This window comes from Camarhynchus parvulus, chromosome 2 (assembly GCF_901933205.1).
Source record: "Camarhynchus parvulus chromosome 2, STF_HiC, whole genome shotgun sequence".
Taxonomy (NCBI): Eukaryota; Metazoa; Chordata; class Aves; order Passeriformes; family Thraupidae; genus Camarhynchus; species Camarhynchus parvulus.
In genome coordinates this window covers 82,761,921-82,784,110 of record NC_044572.1, presented here as the reverse complement: position 1 = coordinate 82,784,110, position 22,190 = coordinate 82,761,921, and the positions used below count along the sequence as shown (strand labels likewise).

Sequence of the window (22,190 nt, the reverse complement as noted above, 5' to 3'; positions counted from 1 at the left end):
GATAAATTCATTCCTTTGCTCGTAGATGCAAGTGCACAGTTGCTGCATCTTCACACGTGTGCTTGCATGTACATTTGTCATCTGCTGGTGCTTGTTTCAGAGTCTGTGCCTTGACTTACTCTGTGAAACGTTTCTGTACATGGAGTGTTCCTAGTTTTTCACTTCTGTTGATCTCACCATCTGATAACCCATGAACATCTGAGCGTTGTACAGAAGTTTTGGTATCATAGGAGCTAGAGCATTAGTTTCATGTGGTATATTTTAATTAATAACAGAGCATGGGAGTAAAACCCAGTATGCTTGGCATTCAGTCCCAGGCTCCTGCAATCACAGAATAAATCATTCTTGTGGTGTAAGAATGCGAAGGCTCCCTATCCGTTGCATTAGCTGTTGCCATATGGCACTGTTTCTACTCAAGAGAGGCTGGTAAATGTTAGCTTTCATAACTCATTGTGCAACTTACCTGGCAGAAGGGTGATCCCTCCTCAGCCCTTCTCTTAATGCCCTAAAGACTGAAATTTATATTGCCTGAAGAGTGACAAATGTTCTAAACTGGAAATGTTTTTGTTGTGATTCATCTTGTTATAATCAGTCATTGTTTTATTTCAGGCATTTCTGGTTGTCTCCATGCTTCAAATAATGTTTAAAAACTTCAAGAATGATTTCCTGTCATTGCTGTGTATAGTAAATTCAGTGTATCAAATTATACAGGAATTTTAAAACATAGCAGATGAAAGGGGAACTGGAGGAATAAATCTGGAGTCAAGTCATTGGTGCACTAAGCAAGGAGTCACTGCAAACTCAACTTGCAGGACCATTCATCCTTATCTTCCCAAGAAAGTAGAGGCTGTTAGAGATCCCCAAAAGTCCTTGATAGAAGAGGAAGTGAGAGGAAAATGCACTTAGGAAATGCTGCCTATCAGATATTTTAAAAACCCACAATCTGTCTGCATGGGCATCTGGTGAGCAGAAGGAGGGGAAGAACTGCACTTGAAAAGCCTTAGTATTACTTTCTCTGTCAGGGGATCTCCAAATTGATTTAATAGTGATAGTTCCAAAAAATTAATGACTGGAAGAAAATGTCACTAGTTCTCTCTAAGTGTTTAAATATAATGTGATTTCCAATTGTCTTCTTTTTTGTGTCTAGAATTTCTTTCCCGAACAAATGGTTGCCTGGTGCCAGCAAACAAATGGCAGTATCCCACAGTCACAACTTTTGCAGGTACTGTAAATTATCTGTATGGACAAAGAAGGTGGAGGGGGAGGGGTTGAGAGACAGGCAGGAAGGAAGAGAATTCAAAGGTGTGGAAAATAGTCAGAGAAAGACTGGTGTAGTGAATAGCATATGGGGCTAATGTTGAAAATACCTGACAAAGATCTTAACCAGTGGCATTGAGGTGTAAATTGTAAACACAAAGTATTCATAGCTATGGTCATACATATTTGTTCCATTAATACTCAGCTTCCTCTGTGGGTATCTGGTTTAGCCACCTGTTGTTACTCACAAACAGCCTTGGCAGGTATATTTCTAGAAAAACAAATATACCTTTTATAAAAGGCAGAACAGAAGTACTCTTCTGTACTCCACATCACGGCAGAGGAGAAAGTGTAAATATGCAAGTGAATATTAGAAGATGAGTTTGAGATGATGAGAGCTTTTGCTTTTTGTGTCCCATGTTTGTGCCTGGCAAGAATTAACAATAAGGACCAACTTCCTCATGGTTCAGCCAGCCAGCTGCTCTTTTGTGTAGAAAAATAATGCCCTAAGAAGTAAGTGCAAGTAGGAATTTGTACACAGTATTTGCAAAGTAATCCCGTTTAAAGCTCCCCAGGTTAAATTGCAGAGGTGTGTTCCTTATGCATATGCGTTGGTAGAGTTGTGCAATCTGTGTGGTGGTGGCATGTGCGCTGCATTTGTGCTGAAGTTCTGGTGTCACTCTACAGTTTCTTGTTTGCTCATAAAGGAATGGGAGTGGTGGCATAGTTGGTTGGCCTTCAAGGATGGTGCTGGAGGGTGGACTACCTCTCTGACCAGTAACTGATTCACTTAAATCTCTCAGTTTTTAGCACTCCAGTCTAAGCCCCATAGTCTATAAATCCTTTTCACTTCACTTGTTTTCTCAACCTCTGGACATTCAACTCCAGAGGAATTAAAACACAATTTATTAAAGAAGTACTGTACTAAGAACATATGACCATGATGCCTGGAGGACAGTATCATGAATAACAGGCAAATTTTAAAGCAGAAGCACAAATATATGAAGAATATAAACATACGAGTAACTGATTTTAGCTTGATTTCTGTCATTTTGCAAATATACACTGACTCTCTGTTAAGACAAGTTTCCACTGACTTTTGATCCAGTGCATTAATTTTATCCCATAACATACCAAAGTCCATTAAAATCTAGTTCCACATTCACTGAGAAGAATTTAAAATATTAGCATCCACTTACATCTGGGAAACAATCAAACGAAAAAACTCAAGCCAATTTCTGGAATTATAAATGAAAGTCATGTGCAGTGAGGTTGTAATCAGGAACCAAAACTGGCATGGACTGGCATTGCCACAGACTGGTAGGAAGAGAGGTCTTCACACCTTGGACCCTTCTTCCTGTAATTAAAATGGAGAATTGAATTTGCTAGTTAGTACAAGCAGCAGGGCTCCCCAAAAGAGCAAGATGTCCTTGAAGATGAAAAAGTTTTAAGGGCAACTCAAGTGGTAGCAAAAGGAAAACCTTACAGCCTCGTGAGGTATGAGTTTGCTTCTGGGAAGGCTCAGGAAGGTAGCAGGAAGGCTCAGGAAGGAGTCCTGAAGAAGCAAAAGTCTTGGAGGTTAACAACACAAGAGGGTGGGGGAAAGAGGGTGAGCATATTCCCTCTAGTTCATTATTTCCCATAAAAAAACTATTTCTCTTAAAATTTTTTATTAAGTACTTCTTTTGAAAAACACACAACCATTTTTCAGAATTTCAATGGCAGTTTTAATTTATTCAAGGTAAACCTCCTGCAGCCTAGCAGTCCTTAAGCATGTTGCATCTGAGGCCACCTTAGACACTGAGCTATTTCACTGGTTTTAATTACACACATGACAGGGAAGAATATTAAATATCATCTCATCATATACTTCATTAAGAGCTAGTATTTCTAGTCATGACAATAGCATTAAAATCATTGGGATCTGTTTTCCCTACTGTTGACCTGGCTATGACATGCAAAAAAGCTTGCCATCTTAGTTTACTTTTGTTTTAACTGGCTGGACAAAAAGAATCTGTTCTCCTTTTGGTATTTCCCTTTCCCAGCTGACAAGTGTATTCATAGTACAAACAGCAAGGAAATTGATTGTTCTTTCCCATTCTATTAGATGAGATGAGGAGGAGGACTGGAAAAAAAAATTAGGGTTTAATGGAAGTAAGAATTCTGACACAGGACACTGGTTTTGGTTTTGTTTCCTCTGGGCAATGTCCATACCAAAACACACCTTTGAAGAATTGCTGAGACATCTAGGCTAACCAGGTTTATGCATTTTTCTTCATACTTATTGAATTTATTAATTTGGTATTTAACCTAATGATCGAGCCCTCTATCATTTAAAAACCTGGCCTGTTGTAATAAAGGAGCAATCCATCAGTTCTCCTACTATAATTAATTCTTCCTTCCTGTGATATATCACAAATCAAATTATTTTGTATATGGTTCCTCTACTTATGTCAAGAAGTTAAATGCTTTTCAATCCTGAGGTCTGGTATAATTGCTGGCACTTACTTGACTGCTCTACATTTCATTTTCAGTTAAATGCTCTGTTGTCTGTTATACCTCTTCTCTTAGGACAACTTGAAATCCCTAAATAGGCTTTTCCCTTTCAGAAAGTTGAGGATAAAGATGGAGATTTTGGCCAATGTTTCCAAACTAGGCAATTTGCCAAAATTGCTGTGACAAGGTATTATTTTAAGAATTAATAAGCTTACTTTCTCTTCCTTCAGGCCAAGTGCAAGATGAGTGGGAATACAGAGAAGCAGTAGCTTTTTTGAGATTTAAGTCTTGATGCAGAGAATAGGAAGGTGTCAGTTGCAGGAGGAGATGGCCAGCCAGATGCAATGGAGGAGCAGGAATATACATTTTGGTCATAAATCAGATTAAACATGTAGGTCAGTTTAAGTCTAGAGTGAAACTGCACCTCAAGTCAGCAAAGTGATTTGCGGTTTCATTCTCCGTTCTGCAAATACAGTGACAATTTTACAATTCATCCATAGGATACAATGTTCATCTACATTTTCCTCTCCAACAGAACTTTTTAAACTCCAGTAGCTGCCCTGAAATTCAAGGTTTCTTGCATGTGAAAGAGCTGGGTAGGAAATCATGGAAGAAACTGTTTATGTGTTTGAGGAGATCAGGACTTTATTGTTCTACAAAAGGAACTTCAAAGGTAAGATTAAAAAAGCAGTTGCACAGTACTAGCATGTGAAAACATTTTCTGCTTTTACCGGGTATTTTTTGCTGTTTCTTAAAATCTCCACACAGCGTTCCCATTCTTTGTTCCACAGAAAAAGATAAGTAAGGCATGATCAAATGACAGTCGAGCCCTGGGCTCTCAATGCATAAACACAGCCACAGAGTTTCATTATAAAATAAAAACAAACCAGCCAGGCAACATCATTGTGGTCACTAAAGTAGTGCTAACCTTCAGATTTCTCTGGACCAATGTAATAGACCAGGCCATTTTTAATGTGCTGGGTTTGCGTAAGTATTTTGTGAGCTTCCTGTACCAAGCACTTTCTGCTGGTAGGCTGGTATTGAAGGGGTGTGTGCCATGGCCACTTGAGGCTGCCTGGGAGAGGAGCAGTGTTCATGCACTGCCCTCTGTTGGAGGCTGAGCTTGAGAGACTGCAGAGATTGCACATCTTCCAAAACCTTTCACTTACCTGTGCTAAATCATGTTACTTCACCAGGAACCAAGACATTTGCAATTGTTGGCTGACCTAGAAGACAGCAATATCTTCTCATTGATAGCAGGCAAGAAGTTGTACAATGCCCCTGCAGAGTATGGATTTTGTATAAAGGTAAATCTTCTCACTGAGTTCTTCCAAAGTTCCAGACAGTGTTGGTAGCTCAGAGTCACCCCAGCTAAATGGGATTTGTATGTATAACTCTGCAAGCCTTTTCTGTCACAAGGACTTGATCTTTAACATCTTTCATTTGGCAGGCATGTCCTGTGAATCTTGCCATCATTTTTTGTGAACTTTTAACACTTTATCTGGTGCTCCTTTGGTTTGGGAAATTTTTGTGCAAGAGCAGCTCAGAGCTGAAGCATGGTGTGCTTGTGAGATGGCCTTGGTGCACCTCACAGATGAAAGCTTTTTCCAAGTTCACTAATCAAACAGAAAAGTTTCTGTGGACAGTAAGCACCAAAACCATATAGCAGCAAAGGATCAAGATCTGATGGGGTGCAATTTTATCAATATTGTGGGCCAGAAGTTTGCCTTTATTTAAAGAGGAAGAGTGTCTTGGAAACATGAATGTAAGAATAACTATTTGCCTTTGAAGATTTTTAAAGCTGTTGTGCTGAAAGATTCATTTGGAAAGTATTTCAAAGGTTTGAAAAGTGTGAAGTGTAACTTTCTGAGAAGAAAATAAGGCTGGGAGCTGATTTTATGACAGTAGTGAAGTAGTCTCCTTCCTAGCAGCCATTCCAGAACTAGACAGCAAGAGTTTGCATCAAAGAGGCCAGCTACAGGACATATCCCAAACTGATGGAAGCAAACTTTCAGTTACCCTCAGTTGTGGAAACTTTCATCCTTCATTTCAAAATGGGGGTTTATAAAACTTCTCACAGATTTGAAAACAAAACAAAACAAAAACCAAAAAACAAACAAACAAAAAACCAAAGCAAAACAACAACAACAAAGCCTCAAAAAACCAAAAAACCCCAAACAAACAAAAAAACCCTCCCAACTACCAAACCCAACAAAACTAAGTGCCCTGGTCTGGTTCTAGCATGGCCTGAGTACCTTGTTCCTATAAGCTGCTAGGACTACAGGTTATTTCAAACCATAGAATCATAGAAAACCCTGAGTTGGAGGGGACCTACAAGGATCAATGACCCCAGCTTCTGAAAGTCAGGAGGCACCAATATCTGATCTTGTTGCACCCAGCTGAAAAAGTGATTTCCTTCAGAGCATGCTCAGCCTCTCCTGAGCTTTAAATTCAGTGTGGTGGGAGCTTTTTCTGGCTAGTTCTTTAGACTAATACTGTACCTGCCTCTAGCCTGCTTACAGCGATTCTAAGCTTACAGTGTTGTTGGTTTTCTCATGAATGTGTCTGACTTCCCTCTAATGCTTTAAAGCCAAACAGAGTGAGAAATGAAACTAAGGAACTGCGGTTGTTGTGTGCAGAAGACGAGCAAAGCAGGACGTGCTGGATGACTGCCTTTCGACTCCTCAAGGTACCTAATCTCTCCTACTTTTGCAAAGCTACACCTAGAGTTAAGTGGCATTTGTTATTTTGTTAATGATAAATTACCTATATCTTTTTAAATATCATCTGCTCCAAAACAATATGGATAAGAGCAAAATTCCAAACAGACCTGTCCCACCTAAGAATTTAAGCACGGGACTAAGATCTATTCCTTCACATATGAATCAAGTATAGTTTTAGTTTGGGATCCAAATTTGAGATATGAGAATGAATTTAAAAACCTGCTTACAAGATATTTTCAAGTTATCATAAAGCTAAAGAAACTGTTTTCATAATGGTAAGTGGTTCTCTTTACCAGAACAGCATTTCTTTAGCAATTTTTTTTCCATTTTTTCCATTTTTCTGTTAGAAGAAGTAACAAAAATAAGTAACCCTATATCTGGGTGAAAGTTACTCATATCTGAGAACACACAATGAAACTTCTCGATAGTATGATAGGAGGCTTCACTGCTTTTTGAAACAAAATCAGGATGGAGGGAACTGAGGAGAAAGCTGACTATTTAGTGTCCCTTGAAGGAGAGAACTTCCTGATCTTCATAGGAAAATGTGCATAAATTCTGGTTTGGTTCTAAGTCTTTTACTGAATGTGCTGCTTTGAAAACTGCTGTGTTTTTCTTTCTACCTTACTATATTCTGTGTACTGAAAAAAAATGACTTTGTTTTTAAGACACACCAAAAGATGATTAAAGGTGTACAGTCAGGAAAAATTAAGGCTTTGCCCCAAGGCTGTGTCCATAACACTCCTTTTTATTCAAAATCTCATTTAGCTTCCATAGTCCTATATTACCCTGTTTGGGAATATTATATAAACTGTTACAGTTAGAACATTCAGTAAGCAATGTTGCTCTCCTTCAGCAGCACTGTGCCTCTAGGGAAGGCACTGAGTAGCTGTTTACCTATCCTAGCTACAAGTGTTGCTAAAATTCATCATGTTCAACCAAGGGCATGACTGGAATTCAATCACCTTATTTTTTTTAAGATGAGAAAAGTACCAAGTGATAGTGAAATTTATTGAAAAAGCTAGTGAATTAGAAAGGTTCTTATTTTTTATCATTATGAAAACTGAGAGTGAATGTCTTGTGCAGAATTTCTTTAAGTTCTAGAGGGTAAAAAGAAGGGAATTAATATGTGTGTTCTGATCTCAACTGAAAGCTTGTGTTCTACAAGGAAAACATGATCATAGCTGAGAGTGGCAAAAATAACCTGTGTATATAACTCAATCACTTGTATTTTTTTAGCTAAAACTTTTTGTGCATATTTACTCTTTGCCACCTGCCAATCACTATTACTCAATACAAATGTCTTTGGGACCTTGGTCCAGTGTAAAAGTGGTATTAAGAAATCAGTACAGTTTTTTCCCTAGGGCATATATTTGAATAATAATGTCCTTGTGTTTCTGTTGGCAGTATGGAATGCTACTGTATCAGAATTACAGAATTCCCCAGCAGCGAAAAGCCATGCTTCCACACTTTTCCACTCCAGTAGTAAGTGATGAACTTTACCTCACTGATGTATGATGTTGGAAAAGATACATTTGCTTTTGCATTTTAAAAGTGGAAAATTTTACACTAACAAATGTAAATTCAGCATTGTGTAGCAAATCAATGTAAAGTTCATGTTTTGCATGAGTACAGCTTTTGTGGTTGGCTCTCCATTATCTTAGGCTTACATGATCCACATGATTGAAAAATCTTGGCTACGTCATGCTCTTTGAGATGTACGGCACAGAGAGACATCTGGCTGTCTCTGCAGAAGCCAGCTTAGGTCTGGCAAAACTAACACGTAGATTTCCTAAAATGTGTTGGGCCAAGAGCTGACTGTTAACTACCTAAAAGGGAAGAGCCTATATTTGGATCCCAGCTGGCCCTGAAAATGACTGGAATATAGTAATAGGGCAAGTGGGCAACTTGAGCAAACAGATTTTATTCTGAGCCTTTGAATCATCTCACTCCCCTACAGTCGAAAAAACATATATTTTTGTGTCTGTGAATCTTTTGAAAGGAGAAAAAAATAAGATGTATTTTCTGTGCTGTTGAAAGAGGACTTTGGACAGTCTTCTGAAACCAAAACACTTTGAAGTGAAACTCTCAAGCTGGTTTTTCCTTTCCCTGTTTTTTGAAATAAGTGAAAATTCCTTTTCAGAGAAGTGTATCTGAAAACTCACTAGTAGCAATGGATTTTTCGGGGCAAATAGGAAGAGTTATTGAAAATCCTGCTGAAGCACAGAGTGCTGCCTTGGAAGAAGGACATGCTTGGAGGGTAGCTATCTTCTCTTCTTTTCTATTTTTGCAATCAGTAAGTGTCTGTTGAGAGCCAAAACACAGAGTGTGCTATGATGTTAGTGCAGTGCTGGTCACAGTATAGCTTAGCTCCGACCTGCAGCAATCACACTGCAAGCATGCAGATCTGAAAGTCAATATCCATCTTTAGCAAAACTGTCACATTCACAACAACCTTCTACCACTGCTTCTCTGTCCCCCTAGTGTCCAGAGGAAAGTTGAGGGGGAAAGCAGACCCACCAGAACTTTACTGCCAGTTTGCAAAACCAGTCTCTGAGGAGGAATATGTCAAATTAAATGCTTCCCCACATGGAAGAGGCTGGGGCTCTGACTAATGGCTTGCTCCCAGTAAGTTTAATTGCAGAATATACAAGAGGCAGGACCTCTTGCAATGAAAACTGATGTAACTTGTTTATAGTGTCTTGTGGACAGACAGCTGCAGTACAAGTTTTCCCACATGCTCGTCTTTTAGGGAAAAGGAGTCATTACTGAAGCATTAGCTGGTGCTTTATGTACGGGAGGGAAATACTGCTTGATTTACTGAGTGCCTGGTGTTTTGCCTGAGCAGAAACATATCAGTCTTTTCTTTTTTCTCTCTTTTTTTTTTTTTTTTTTTTTTTTAAGATACTGAGCTTTCATCATTAACATCTGGCTCGTGTTTTAAGCCAATTGAAATGAGCTGCTGCTTGTAGATTAGCCCCCTTCAAAGTTGCATTTCTTTTTCTCATCCTTGCATTAAATCTGCCCAGCCCCCAGTTTCCTGTAAATTTAATCTATATTGCATGTGCACTAATTCTCTTCTCCTGAGACGTTAGTGTGGATTTAACGGTAATTCATTTTCTCTATAGAAACGTAGCACAAGAATGAACATCTTGGGTAGCCAAAGTCCACTCCATCCTTCCACACTGAGTACAGGTAAATTCTGATGGTTTGTAACCACAGTATCAGAGGTCTCTGTGGGTGAAGAAGAGGTACATTTCATACAGACACAGAGTGCAACCATGTAGTACGAATGCCTTGATGTCAAATACAATCCTTATCAGTAGCTCCTGTGTCATTAACATGCCTACCCATACAGACACCATAGAAGGAACTTGTTTCCTTTGATGGCCCACTCAATCTTTTCTTTAGGACTAGTCTTTTGAAACTCTTATATTGTAAAAATAGACACTCCATAAGTATTTCCATTTAAAAGAATACAGCAGTTAATATGCCGTTTTGGACAAGGAAAGTCAATGAGTGATGTTTTAATCTTTTAAGAGTAGAAATGAGAGTTTTCAAAACAGAATTTGTTCCGTAATAACTGAAAAATGTAAAATACGCAAGTCCTCAACATTTCTTTGAGACTGTAAATCTATTAAAACAACAGGAAGTTTCATGTTAATATCCTAGCCTTCTTGGAGGAAACACAGCTATTTTCTATTGCTATTCTGTTAACAGAATTTTAAAATACCATTTGAAGAACAAAACAATAAAGATAAAAATATTGGGGGCTAACTTGACTCTTGAAAGCACCGTCTAAAGTGCATTTCTTTATCTGATATTTAGAGGGACTTGTTTCTAACTCATTAGCTTATACATTGAGTTCTAAGGAATGTTAGTCCCAGTACATTCAAGAAGCTATGAGAAGGCAGTATTATAAGAGACTTCTCTTTTTTACCTAATTGTATATCTGAAAATTGGAAAATACATGGAGATATAATGCCTCTCTACCTGGTATATTAAGTAGATTCATTTTTTTATATTGATTCCTTTTTATATAGGTTGATGGAAGATACTTTATATTCTGTAAGAGATCTATACCCACTTTTAAAATGTTTAAATAATTAGTATGTGGAAAAAATGGTTGCATGTGTAAGTGTTTTTAACCATCCTCTCCCTCTTTTTCCTCTCGCCTCCAGTTATTCATAGGACACAGCACTGGTTTCACGGCAGAATCTCTAGAGAAGAATCTCACAGGATTATTAAGCAACAAGGGCTTGTAGATGGGTAGGTATTCTTGTTGCTCAGTATTTATGATCTGACTATAAGCTTTATAGATGAGAGTACAACTTATGCTGTAAAAGTTTACAGGTTTATCAGCAGTTCTGAGTAATCTGATTGTTGAGTAGTCCCATTATAACCTGCCTGGATTCCAAAAAGTCAGAGTGTGTGCTTGTAGGAAGGGATCCTAACTTTTAATTTGAAAAGTAAAATCTTAAAATACTCTTAATTGTTTTTCTTTTTTTCCAACAGTCAAGTTTTAGATGATGTTAGAATTTGAAAATAGTTAATTCTTGTAATATGCATTGAGGAGATATTTTTCAGGCAAAGCTGTACCTAACCATTTGCCAACAAATTTATAATCAGCCATCCGTGCTTTTCTGCATGAATCAGAGCAGCTAATGGTGCTTGCTCACTATTTCTGTTCTAGAGCGAAGAAATGAAAGTACCTGTTCCAGCACTCTCTTAAATGTCTGTGGTCGTTATTTAAGTATCTTCTGAGCATGTCTGTTTTCCTTATTTATATGGAGTTATGGTTATTTAAGGGAAGTTGCTTGAACTGCATTCAGCGTTATTGATTTGTAGGATGGGAAAGGCATGGTTGCCTTTGGTTCACTGTCTTCACTGCTCTGAGGGTTAAGGTAGAAACATCCATGTTGGCCTCACAGGAGACAGTGAATTTCAAACCTTTCTTCAGCATTTTCTGATTCAGAAGCAACACTAATCTTTCTGAAGACTAAAATACATTAGGGAAGTAGAAATTGGCAGTGCATATATATATATTCATCTAGCAGTGTTTGTTTATTTTGAGGGGGTTTTGTCCAGTCTAAGGCTAGACAGGGGGTTCTAGCTAAGCAAGTTCAACAGAAAAGAGAAGCTGAGAAAGCAAAACAGCACTGCTGACTTTTTGTGTTTCTGGTTTACTCACATTATAATCTTGGGCTCATTTTGTCTTGTTGCCTTAGGAATCTGGTGGCCCATCCTTCTTGAGGAATTCATAAATGTGTTCATGTGTTTGATGCTGTGTTAAATTTGTGCCTAATCAGCTTATCACTGTGGAATGTAAAAATTGGCTAGTTTGGCCATAGTAAGGTCCACCAGCAGTGACAAAAGAACCAGGTTACCACTGTGCTCTGAGATCTAAGGATCATGATTTTCACGGGGGAAAATACAAGCAATTGATGCTGCTATTTTGGATATCTCTGGAAGTTCTTGCTGAGGATGCATCTCTCTGGGTAGCCATTGTTTGTGTGGAAGCTGGTTGCTTGCCAGATGTTGAGTAAACAGTTGCAGCATCAGTTGTGCAGACCTTTGCTTTGTGCCACCAGCTTACAATACCATGCATGATATGAAACAGCTGGATGAAATATAATTGAGAAATACCTGCATGAACTGCAGCAAGCACAGGGCAGGTATGGTCTTTATCCCTCACAGGGATGCTAATTTATAAAGGCTTTTGTCCCTTTTCCACACATTTGGTCTTCCTAAGATCACAATGGAACATTCAAACACCATGCATGGTTTCTGAGAGTGGCAAGACATGCCTGTCCCTGACTACTGAACTCACTCTGGTTATGATGGTGCATTTTTCTGGTACTGACATTTCTCAATCAGTTCTGAGGAGCTGGAGTAAAATCTTTTGGGTTCATAAGACTACAAGCAGTTCTTTCAACTGCACCTTGGAAAAATGTGTTCCTTGCTTAGTGATCAGCAATTACGAGGCCTGCCCCAGTCCTGTGCTCAGCCATCTCTCAAATCCACTTGTGCTTTGTGCTATAAGCCTTCTGCCAAAGGTATATTCTTTTTTCCTGTGACATGGAGAGGATCAGCTTCCTTAGTTCATAAATATCAAGAGGAGGAAACACAGTTTTTTTTGTCTAGCTTTTTTTCTCCTCTTCCCAGTACGAATATTAAATAAAATCCATTTGGGGTAGGACTTCAGTTTTGTGGGTTAACTTAACAGCTACATGGTGTATGATGTTGGTAGATGTAATTGTAATGTACATTTTTTTTCCACATGCTGAGGGGAAAATACTGTGACTGTTCTAGAGGAAAGATCATTGTGTGTTTTCCCCATCTTGATAATTTGGAAGCTGCTTAACTGGTAAATAATGTTAAGAAAGTATTGAGCTGTTTCTGTGCAATTGCAGCCATTTAAGCTACACATAATTTTGCTAACACTGGATTTCTGTGAACTGATGTAAGATATTGTAGTGGGAACAGATTCCCATATATTACTTCTTCATCTACAGAAATTCAGATTTTCTCTAGAATTAAATGATAACATTTTCTTCCTAAGAGTACAAATCATTAATAGAAAGCTGTGTTAGAGGGAACCTTAAAAAAAGCCTCATAGGTACATTGTTAGGGGAAGAACTACCATCATATATCTTGCACTTCTTGTTTTTTCATCTGTTAATGTTGCATAGCCATGGTATAATAATAGAAAGCAAATTGCCAGTTACAAAATCACCTCTTAATGCAACTGAAGAAGAGTTCGGCAGTGGCACAATATTACTTAGTGGTTCTGATTATTTAAGAACAAACAGATGGGGATATTCAATTTGTTCTTAAAAATGTTCTCTCCTAGATTATTTCTTCTCCGGGACAGCCAAAGCAATCCAAAGGCATTTGTACTTACGTTATGCCATCATCAAAAAATAAAACATTTTCAAATCTTGCCGGTAAGTAGATTATTTTTGATACTGATAAAAAACCCCAGAATTTTAAACCATTAAGCTTTTACCAACATCTCAGGAGATCTCTTATTAATTACTGATGTAACTAACAAGGATGTTTCCACTAGCAAATATATAAGCAGATATTGTTTAGAATATTCTTTAATCAGTCAAATGTCTGATTAAAATTATTGGTTAACATTGCTGGAAAACTGTTGTAAGTCATTACATTACAGAAGTCTGTGTAATGCACAGAACTTGTTCTCTGTGACTGTCAGAGACAACAGCAGCTCTTGTCTCCCTTCTTACTTAAGGAAACATAGAATAACTTTGGGAAACTAAAAAGTTTTATTCTGGGGTTTATCCAGTAATGTTGAGCTTCAAATAACATTACACAGAGATGCTGGAAAACAATTTGATTTTTATCTTGATCCAAAAAAGCATGAAAAATTTAAGATTATATAGACCTTTTTATTGTTCCAAACCCTCTTCTGTTGTTTAGCTGGCCAGTTTTACAAAAAGCTAACAAATCCTTTTGGGGCATTTTTGTTTCATCTAATGAATGCCAGTGACGTCTGTACAACTTTAAATTACTGTGCCCACAAGTTTTCACTTTCATAAGCAAAATGTTACAAGTTGGGTTAAGGTATGTTTTTTCTAACCCTGTGCATGGTTTCATAAAGAACTGCAGGCACAGGGTTGTTTATGCAACCGAGTGCCAACCGAGTGCCCATCATTTATTTATATCACACACTGGTGGTGCTCTCTAAGTTTTTCCATTTGTGTATTTCTTCATGTGCAGCCTAACTTGAAAAGGATGTTTTGTTTCCCTAGTGTGAAGATGATGGACAGATATTTTTCAGTCTGGATGATGGGAACACCAAATTCAGTGATCTAATCCAGCTTGTTGAATTCTATCAACTAAACAAAGGAGTCTTGCCCTGCAAACTCAAACACCACTGCATCCGAGTGGCCTTATGACCTCAAATCTGACTCTCACTGAAGACTGGATTTCATAGAAGAGTAATTGTAAGAGAACGTTGACACTGGGGAATTGGCAGATTTGTAAGTTGGTTAAAAAAATAAATATTATGCACCTTGGGACTCTGAAAGGGATGGATTCGACAGGTGCCAACAGACCAAGATTGCTGGTTTGTCTAACACCTAAGAGTGATTGCTGCTGAGTGTCCCAGCATCCCAAAAATGGGGGGAGGGTCTGTAAAACAATGAGTAAATTTGAAACAAAACTGGAAACTATCTTGGCTGGGCCACTTAACAGGAACAAGTGTGAAGAGAAATCTTTGAAAAGAACTCTTGCCCTGGAATAATCTTGACAATTAAGACTAGTGTGTTTACTTTTTGTATTGATCACTTTTTTTGCACTCCTACTTTGTTTCGGATATTGTATGCAGCCTATATTAGGAGCTGATGTGGCTTTTAAAATTCATGCAGGAGTTGGGTATTAATCTGCATCCTAAAATGTATGGAATGCTTCAGCCTAAAAGGATCTAGAAGAAAATCAAGAAGTGTGTGTGTGCGCGCGTGTATGTCTCAGTACTTCTCTGGAGACCTGAGGTTCAATGATCTGCCGGTGTCTTTGAAGAAGCAATGAGGATACAATTCTAAAAGAACATACCACCAATATACGTACTCTTAAAACTGTTGACTTGTAGCATTATGGCTGTAGTATGTTGATGGCATATTAGTGGCATCCAGTCATGCAGAGACTGTATTAGATTCTATGCACAAATTTTTATTATTGGAGTGGTGGTTTGTTTTTTACAGCCTTTTGACTGTTTTCCTGAGGAACCTTACTGTTACTAAATAGAGTAGGACTGAATGACTACACTTGTATTTGAACCACCATTTTTTTGTGAGAAGATTCTTCTGCAGGTAGTCTTAGTATGACAAAATAAAAAAAAAATAAAACCAGTGTTTTTAGCTTTATAGCTCCTTGAATTTTCAGACTGTTTCAAAGAGCTCTTTCAATAGAGTAAAGCTACAGTGACAACACTTTCCTGGGGATAGGGCATAAGAAGAACTGAACCCTTCTGCTTCTTGTAGGGTCATGAAAGTTTACATGGTGAGAAGGAACGTGCTGGGAATAGAAACAGATTTGATTGTGAAGTAACTGCTGGCAATATCATCCATTGAGGTAACTGGTGATCCCTGTGTCATGTGTGCTACTGCACACCAGTACCTGTGGCAGACAAGCATGTATCTTGCTCTGGTGCTGGTTTGTCATCAGAACTATTTATTGTTAATGTTTAAATGAATTCTTTAATGTTTACTCAATAACTCTTTCTGATGATAAATCAGTATTAAAGTCAGACCTAAGTCCCACCTTGATCCTGCAGTTGCAACCAACCATTCCTTCAGCAACTGTCTGAACTGAAATAACTTCCCGGCGCTTGGTGCCATTAGCCACAGTGAGAAGTATTCCACCCTGGGAACTTGCAGAGTGTAGTGCAGAACGGAGCATTTGTAAAATGGTAAATTATCTACACAGGCTAGTTAATCCTTAATATTTGCCACTGGGTTTGAAATCCTAGCCATCTGAAAGGGTAAAGAAGGAAAACCAATCCTACACTTTTAGGTCTTCATGTAGTGTTAAGAATAGCTTAAGACAAACCATAACCTGCCTGAGTCGTCCATATCAGTTTAAACTATGTCAATGGTATAGAAACACTGTATTTTAGTTTACAGAACACATTTAGTATTTTTTTCCATTTAATGTCTAGATACTAAAAATGAAGAAACTTGATTTTGTTTTTAGTAGAAGCCGTTTTTGTTTTGTTTTGTTTTGTTTTGCTTTTTTAATTGTACATAGTGAAATGAGTGTTCCTGCTTTCTAGACAATGTATTTTAAAACCTTGAAATTAAGCTAACTTAAGTCTGACTTCACTTTGCATGCTTCTATTTGGCCCCTATTAGGAGAAAAAAGATACTTGTATTGACTACATTACCAGTTTAATAAGACCATTTATGCTGTAGTTTTAAGTTTTTCTGTTTACATAGCTTAGTGACAACCATGCATTTTTCCCAGTAGGCAGATAGTATTTGCAGTGTTTCATATTTATAAAAAAAAAACTTTGCATCTTATTTAAATTGAGAATAAAAGTTTGACTATGAACCATGATTTTTGTATGTAGATGGTTGACTTAGTATTTTGTACTCTTCCCAGCTAAAGTGAGCTGTTTTGAGAAAGTGACCACCTTCAAAGTGGCAACAATCTTACTTAAGCAGATCACTGCTTTGTCTTCTTTCTGCTGGAAAACAGTCAATGCCACCTTAGTTTTCCAACAGATTCAGCTGGCTGCCAGCTCAGAATACCAAGGACTGAAGGACATTTGACTCTTATTTTTGTATTTAAATGACATGAATGTAAAGGGGATGCTCAGGGTTGTTTTGGAGCCTGTTGAATTTTTATCTTTTTGCCTGTGATTTTATTTTCTAAATAAATACTTCATGTAGCAATCTTGAACATGTTGAGAAGGAAAATGCCAAACCATTTTGGTAATGAGGTTACTAGTTAAGTTATGTTACGATAGGTGTTGAAGTACAAAAAACTTTTTATTTGTTAATTAATCTTGAAGAAACACGTGCCTCAGTTTAGATGTTTTGTCTTATCTTTTCTGCACTAAATACCTGACAGTTTGACCAATCAATGCACCTTTCCAGTGGCAAGACTTGCTTATCGTAAATTATATTGTCACAATGCAAGATTTAGTGACTGTAAAATGGAATAAAGTTTAAAGTTTCAGGGAATGCAAAAGGTATTAACTTAAGAGACAAAACCTTTATTCAATATGCTTTGCTTCATACTGTAAATAGCTTTTTGGCTTGTGAACCTAATTGTAATCTTTCAGGTATTTTTGTACAAATAAGGGACTGATATTCTGTTTCTTGTAATTAGAAATAAACGTTAATACAATGCTATTCATTTTATATTGGAATTAATGTCGTCCTTTGGATATATCAGTACACTGTGTATCTCTTGCCTTAATGCAGGTTAATTGAATAGGTCATGTTAAACAGCTTTTAAGAAGTATGAAGAGGAAAACACAATCGCCAAGATACCTTTATTCTGGCTGTCCTGTCTTTAAGATTCCTATTAGGATATAATGCATTTTATTTAGCAAATAACTTATTCACTCCTTTTGTTTGAGAAAAAATACTGGGGTTATTTTGCTATGATATTTACAGTATTCATTTGGGAAAGCTGCTAGAATCATATCAGAAGAACACACTATGACAATCACACTATGACCAACTTTCATGTCATAAAGTTATAACTCACTGAAAATGCACAGTCTGCATAAAACACTTTATTGGCCTGATAGCTGTTCGATCAGAAAACTTTTCAATAGTACTTCCAGAAAGCAATTATTTACCTCTGTAGTCCTTGTATTTGAGTGGTCTATCAGAATTTGGGTGGAAAAGCACCAACTGCGCAAAACACATCTTTACTTAAAATTCCAGGGGGGTGGAAGGATTAGTGGTTCTTCTGGCAGGTAGAAAAACAGAAGGTTAGGAATATTTCACTTTTATTTTTTTGGATGCAATCCTTTCCTCTTTCCTCTTTGTTAATCCATAGAAGCCATCAAATGCATTCCACTCTGGCTTCTGCGTGTTATGTCTCTATGTGATGTCTCCATATTGCACTATAGCATGAGTTAATTATAATTAATATGTTAGCATGATGAAATTTATTCATCAGCACATAGAGGCAGAGTACTTCCTTTTAATTTTGATATTCCTCAAGTTTTTTTCTATCTGGACATGCATGTTAAAGTACTAAGAATTCACTATCCTGCATACAGTAACTTACTTTTTTCACTAAGTTTAAGAGGACTGCAGATGCCTATTTCCTGCTTGGCTAGAGGAGGCCATACTAACATTGAAACTGACTCCCACTATGATCATTAAAAGTCACAGACAATAATTCTACACAAACCTGTTTAAAAAAAAAACCCAAACAAATGAACAATAAAAATCAAAACCAAAGCCCCACCTTGCTTTATTGTATATATTGCATTTGAAACAGACGAGAAGATTAAAAAAAAAGCAACATGGTAAGAAGATCTCAGTAAGCCTGCCCTGCCCCGTGGCAAGGTAGTGCTGCAGCATGTTTGTCCAAACTGCCCACCTCTGTGGCAGATACAAAATGATACCTGTGAAATCTGGCCCTTGGCATTAGCAGTGGGTACTTGGGCTATCAGAACATCACCAGTACAAAATTAGTCTGGGCCAGAAGTGGGTCTGTGGTACAGATTTTAATGACTTGCCTGATAGGTTTGTGCTTCTTTTCATTAGTTGGAGAACAACAGACATGATCAGACATCTGATCCCACATTAAGCATTCTAGCATGAAGTTCACCAGGCAAAACAGCTTAAATGCATTTGGGCCTGTAAATAAATTCCTATCAGACTCATGTTTTACAGCATGCAGCTGCAGGACTTTCATCCTGATACAAAGAACCCTTAAATTAGGATTCCTTTAACACTAAATTGTTGGTTCAGTCTGTACTTGCAAAACCAGATGAGAAAAACATCACCAAATGAGCCACTTCCCTTCAGGTTGAACTTTTGGTCTTGTTATTGCTAATTTAGTAATGCTTTAATCTGGTTTGTTAGTGTCCAATCTGTAGACTGCTTTGTGTCTCAGACATTGTTTTTCTGACATCTTGGAAACTTCAGTAACAATGTCAGCAGATGCAGAGAAAAGATACTTTCATCTGTGATATCCATGCTGCCTTCATTTGGGTTGCTTCTGCATCCTAAATCTTAAGTCTTCCCTCCTTAACTTGAAGCACAATTTAATTGTATTTGAAAATCCAACATAACCACAACTATGTCCCAGGTCTATATGATTTTCATTAGATACTGTGATTAGGCACATCTGAGACTAGAAAATGAATTTGTTTGTGTAACACAAACCCTTAGCCCAAAGACAATTCTGCTCTAATTGCTTGTCATTTTGCACAGATACCAGCAGATGTTTTAGCAAAAAACAGAGGTTCACACAGGACACTAAGCTGTGATTAACAGGGTCTTACAACACTTGTTAGTTGCCCAGGTTTGTTATGCTTTTGTATAATAAGGTGTTTTCCATCCCTTGGCTGCAAGATCCTGGTGCCACAACTTGGGAATAGGAAGGTGCAATTACAAACAGCTGCTGGCTCTGAGCAAAAATACAGCCTGGCTTTATGGGCCCTGAATCTCAGCTTGGCTGTGCTCAGAGGTATGACTCCTCACAGCTCAGAAGAGAGACAGGGAGAGAAGTGGAAGGGAGAAAAGAATTACTCTTGGGCAGTACTGTCCAAGGGCTGGTTTGTGTATGACTAGGAACACAGAGAAGACAATGTTGTGATGCCCTGAGTGCTGCACACCACTCCCTAAGAGTCAGTTTCCCCTCTTCTTCTCCAAACTTGTGAAGACACTTCCACATAGAGACTCCCATTGTATCTGCCCTTTGAAACACATTCTCCAGAGATGTTAGGACTGGCATCTTGCATTACCAAGGAGAGAAACAGCAATGGAATTGGTGTTCTTCATAACCTGCCCATTCTCCAAAAGAGCCTGTCTCACTGCCATTAGAAGAAAGGAAGGTGAGAGTATGGTAGTATGGTTCTGCCAAGAACAATGATGATTAAAGCACATGGCTAAGCACAGTCCTGAAAGTGTACAATATCATTGCTCCACAAAAAAAAACCTTAGGCACATCCTATTTTTAAATAAGTTTTTAGACTTTTTCATTATTTGATTTCTTTCATAATACTTCTCTTTGCTGCTGAATTTGTGCATGATAAAAATGTGCTCTGTGTCACTTACCAGCTCCTAGTTTTCAAAAGGTTGCTGTAGCACTCTCAGAATCGAAAACAAATACAGAAATGAGCCAAGCTGTGAGGATTGGAGCTTCCTCAAAAGTAACTCCCCAACACATCTTTACATATGAAAGAATGTAAATTGGTAATTCTAGAATTGGTGGATAGGGTTTAGGGTTTTTTTTTTCCACTGGATACTAAGGCTTATGAAAACAGCTGGCTGAACAAGGGTGAAAGTCATTGAAGGCTCACAAAGTTTGCCTCAAAATACTTAAAATCAATTGCTGGAACAAGCATTTGACCTGCTCTAGAAAACAGAGTGCTTCAGAGAAGTGCATGTACCTGGGAAGGGATTGCATCCTCTCTCCCTAAAAGCATAAGAGAGCAGGAACTCCAATGACAGCAGAAAAGGAGTCTTAGGATGCAGTACAAATGGAAGACCAAACAAGAAGGTCAGAAGAACAATCAAATGTATAATAAAACAGTTCAATGAGCTAGCATAATAGATTTATAGATAAACATACGCAGCTGTGCAGAAACAAAATAATTAGGGTATTTTTTGATACACAAGTCACCTGAAGTATGCAGAGGACCAGTTCAGGAAAACCAGAAGTATTTCTTCATAAACCGCTCATATAATCTCTTGTATTGTCCACCACAAAATGTAGCACATGGCAAAAGTTCACATGGCTTCACAAAAGGCTTCTATCACATCATGATAGAGAAAACCCAGCTCATGGATAATAACTACAAAAATCTTTTTCTCTGGAAGTCCATTGGTCATATGTCACCAAGTGCCAGGAGGAGTCTTCAGGGGAAGAATCATTACTTCACAGCACATATATAAGTACATCTTCCCTGAATGTCCACTACTAAGATAGAGATAGAGAGGTAGGTAGAGATACTTTTTATCTGATCCAGCTATGTGCCCACATGAGGGCTGGCTCATACAGAAGGCAGCAACTGAAGGTAGCACCTTCGCCTGAAGACCTGAGGAGTGACCAAGAAAACCTGCTCTACAGTCAATTAGAGGCTGCCTTTGACTGAATTAAGGCTGCCCTTAGTGAAACAGCCCTCTAAGTATTGAATTTGTTTCCTACCACCCCACCCCAAGAAGTGATACCTGCATCAGCTTTCCCGTCCTCTTGTATCTTTCTCTGCTCTAGCCTACCACTGGCAGGGTTTGCTGCAGGTGTGGGGGCTGTCACAGCAGAGCTGAGTCCATCAGGGATCTGAAGTTGTTCAAGAATAGTGTCTGGCTTCATTCAGCCTCAAAACTGGGTAGTAATTGACAGGGACTGAGCTTTTGAGGTGTCCTCTAAAATGAGCATTAAACAGAGAATATGTGCTACTCCCTTTCAAGTCAGAAATTACTATACTAAAAGTTGCATATAAATGGGTATCTTTGGGCATTTTTGTTCAGTGGTGCACAGGGACATGTTGTAAAGGGTTCACCTGGGGTAAAACGCAGGTTTTCCTTACACCATTGACATCTGGGGAACAGAAAGGGGCATGCACCTGCTCAAGCCACGCGATTTTTCTTACTGAAAGCTGTGGTGGAGCCGGAGGGAGAGTGCTGTGCTGGGGTGGGCAGGCCAGGTGTGCGGGGCATATTGGGAGCTGCCGAGGCTCTCCCAAGCCACCCACTGCTGTTCAGGTAGGGAGAGAATGGAAAGAGTAAAACACAGAATTTTTAGGGTTGGAAGAGATCTCTGGAGATCATCCAGTCCAATGCCCCTGCCGTGGCACAGCCACCTAGATCAGGCTATGCACAAACATATCCAACTGGGTTTTGACTGTCTCCAGACATGGAGACTCCACGACCTCTCTGGACAGCCTTTTCCACCCTCAATGTAAAGAAGTTCTTCTGTTGAGGTGGAACTTGTGTTTTAGTTTACGGCCATTGCTCCTCATCCTGACTCTGGGCACCACTGAAGGGTCTGGCACCA

The 22,190-nt window shown here is 38.4% G+C and overlaps 1 protein-coding gene across 2 annotated transcripts in view; it reads left to right on the top strand.

Annotated features, from left to right (window-relative positions):
• Positions 1–17,491, top strand: part of GRB10 (growth factor receptor bound protein 10) — a 145,493-nt gene extending 128,002 nt beyond the window's left edge. For both annotated transcript variants that reach the window (XM_030944085.1, XM_030944086.1), the window contains 10 exons: positions 1,148–1,222; positions 4,289–4,426; positions 4,950–5,060; positions 6,344–6,442; positions 7,881–7,958; positions 8,617–8,733; positions 9,602–9,668; positions 10,655–10,742; positions 13,327–13,420; positions 14,249–17,491. In XM_030944085.1, coding sequence (XP_030799945.1) covers positions 1,148–1,222; positions 4,289–4,426; positions 4,950–5,060; positions 6,344–6,442; positions 7,881–7,958; positions 8,617–8,733; positions 9,602–9,668; positions 10,655–10,742; positions 13,327–13,420; positions 14,249–14,395 — 1,014 coding nt within the window. In that variant the 3' untranslated portion in view covers positions 14,396–17,491. The remainder of the gene's footprint in view (positions 1–1,147; positions 1,223–4,288; positions 4,427–4,949; positions 5,061–6,343; positions 6,443–7,880; positions 7,959–8,616; positions 8,734–9,601; positions 9,669–10,654; positions 10,743–13,326; positions 13,421–14,248) is intronic.
• The last annotated feature ends 4,699 nt before the right edge of the window (positions 17,492–22,190 follow it).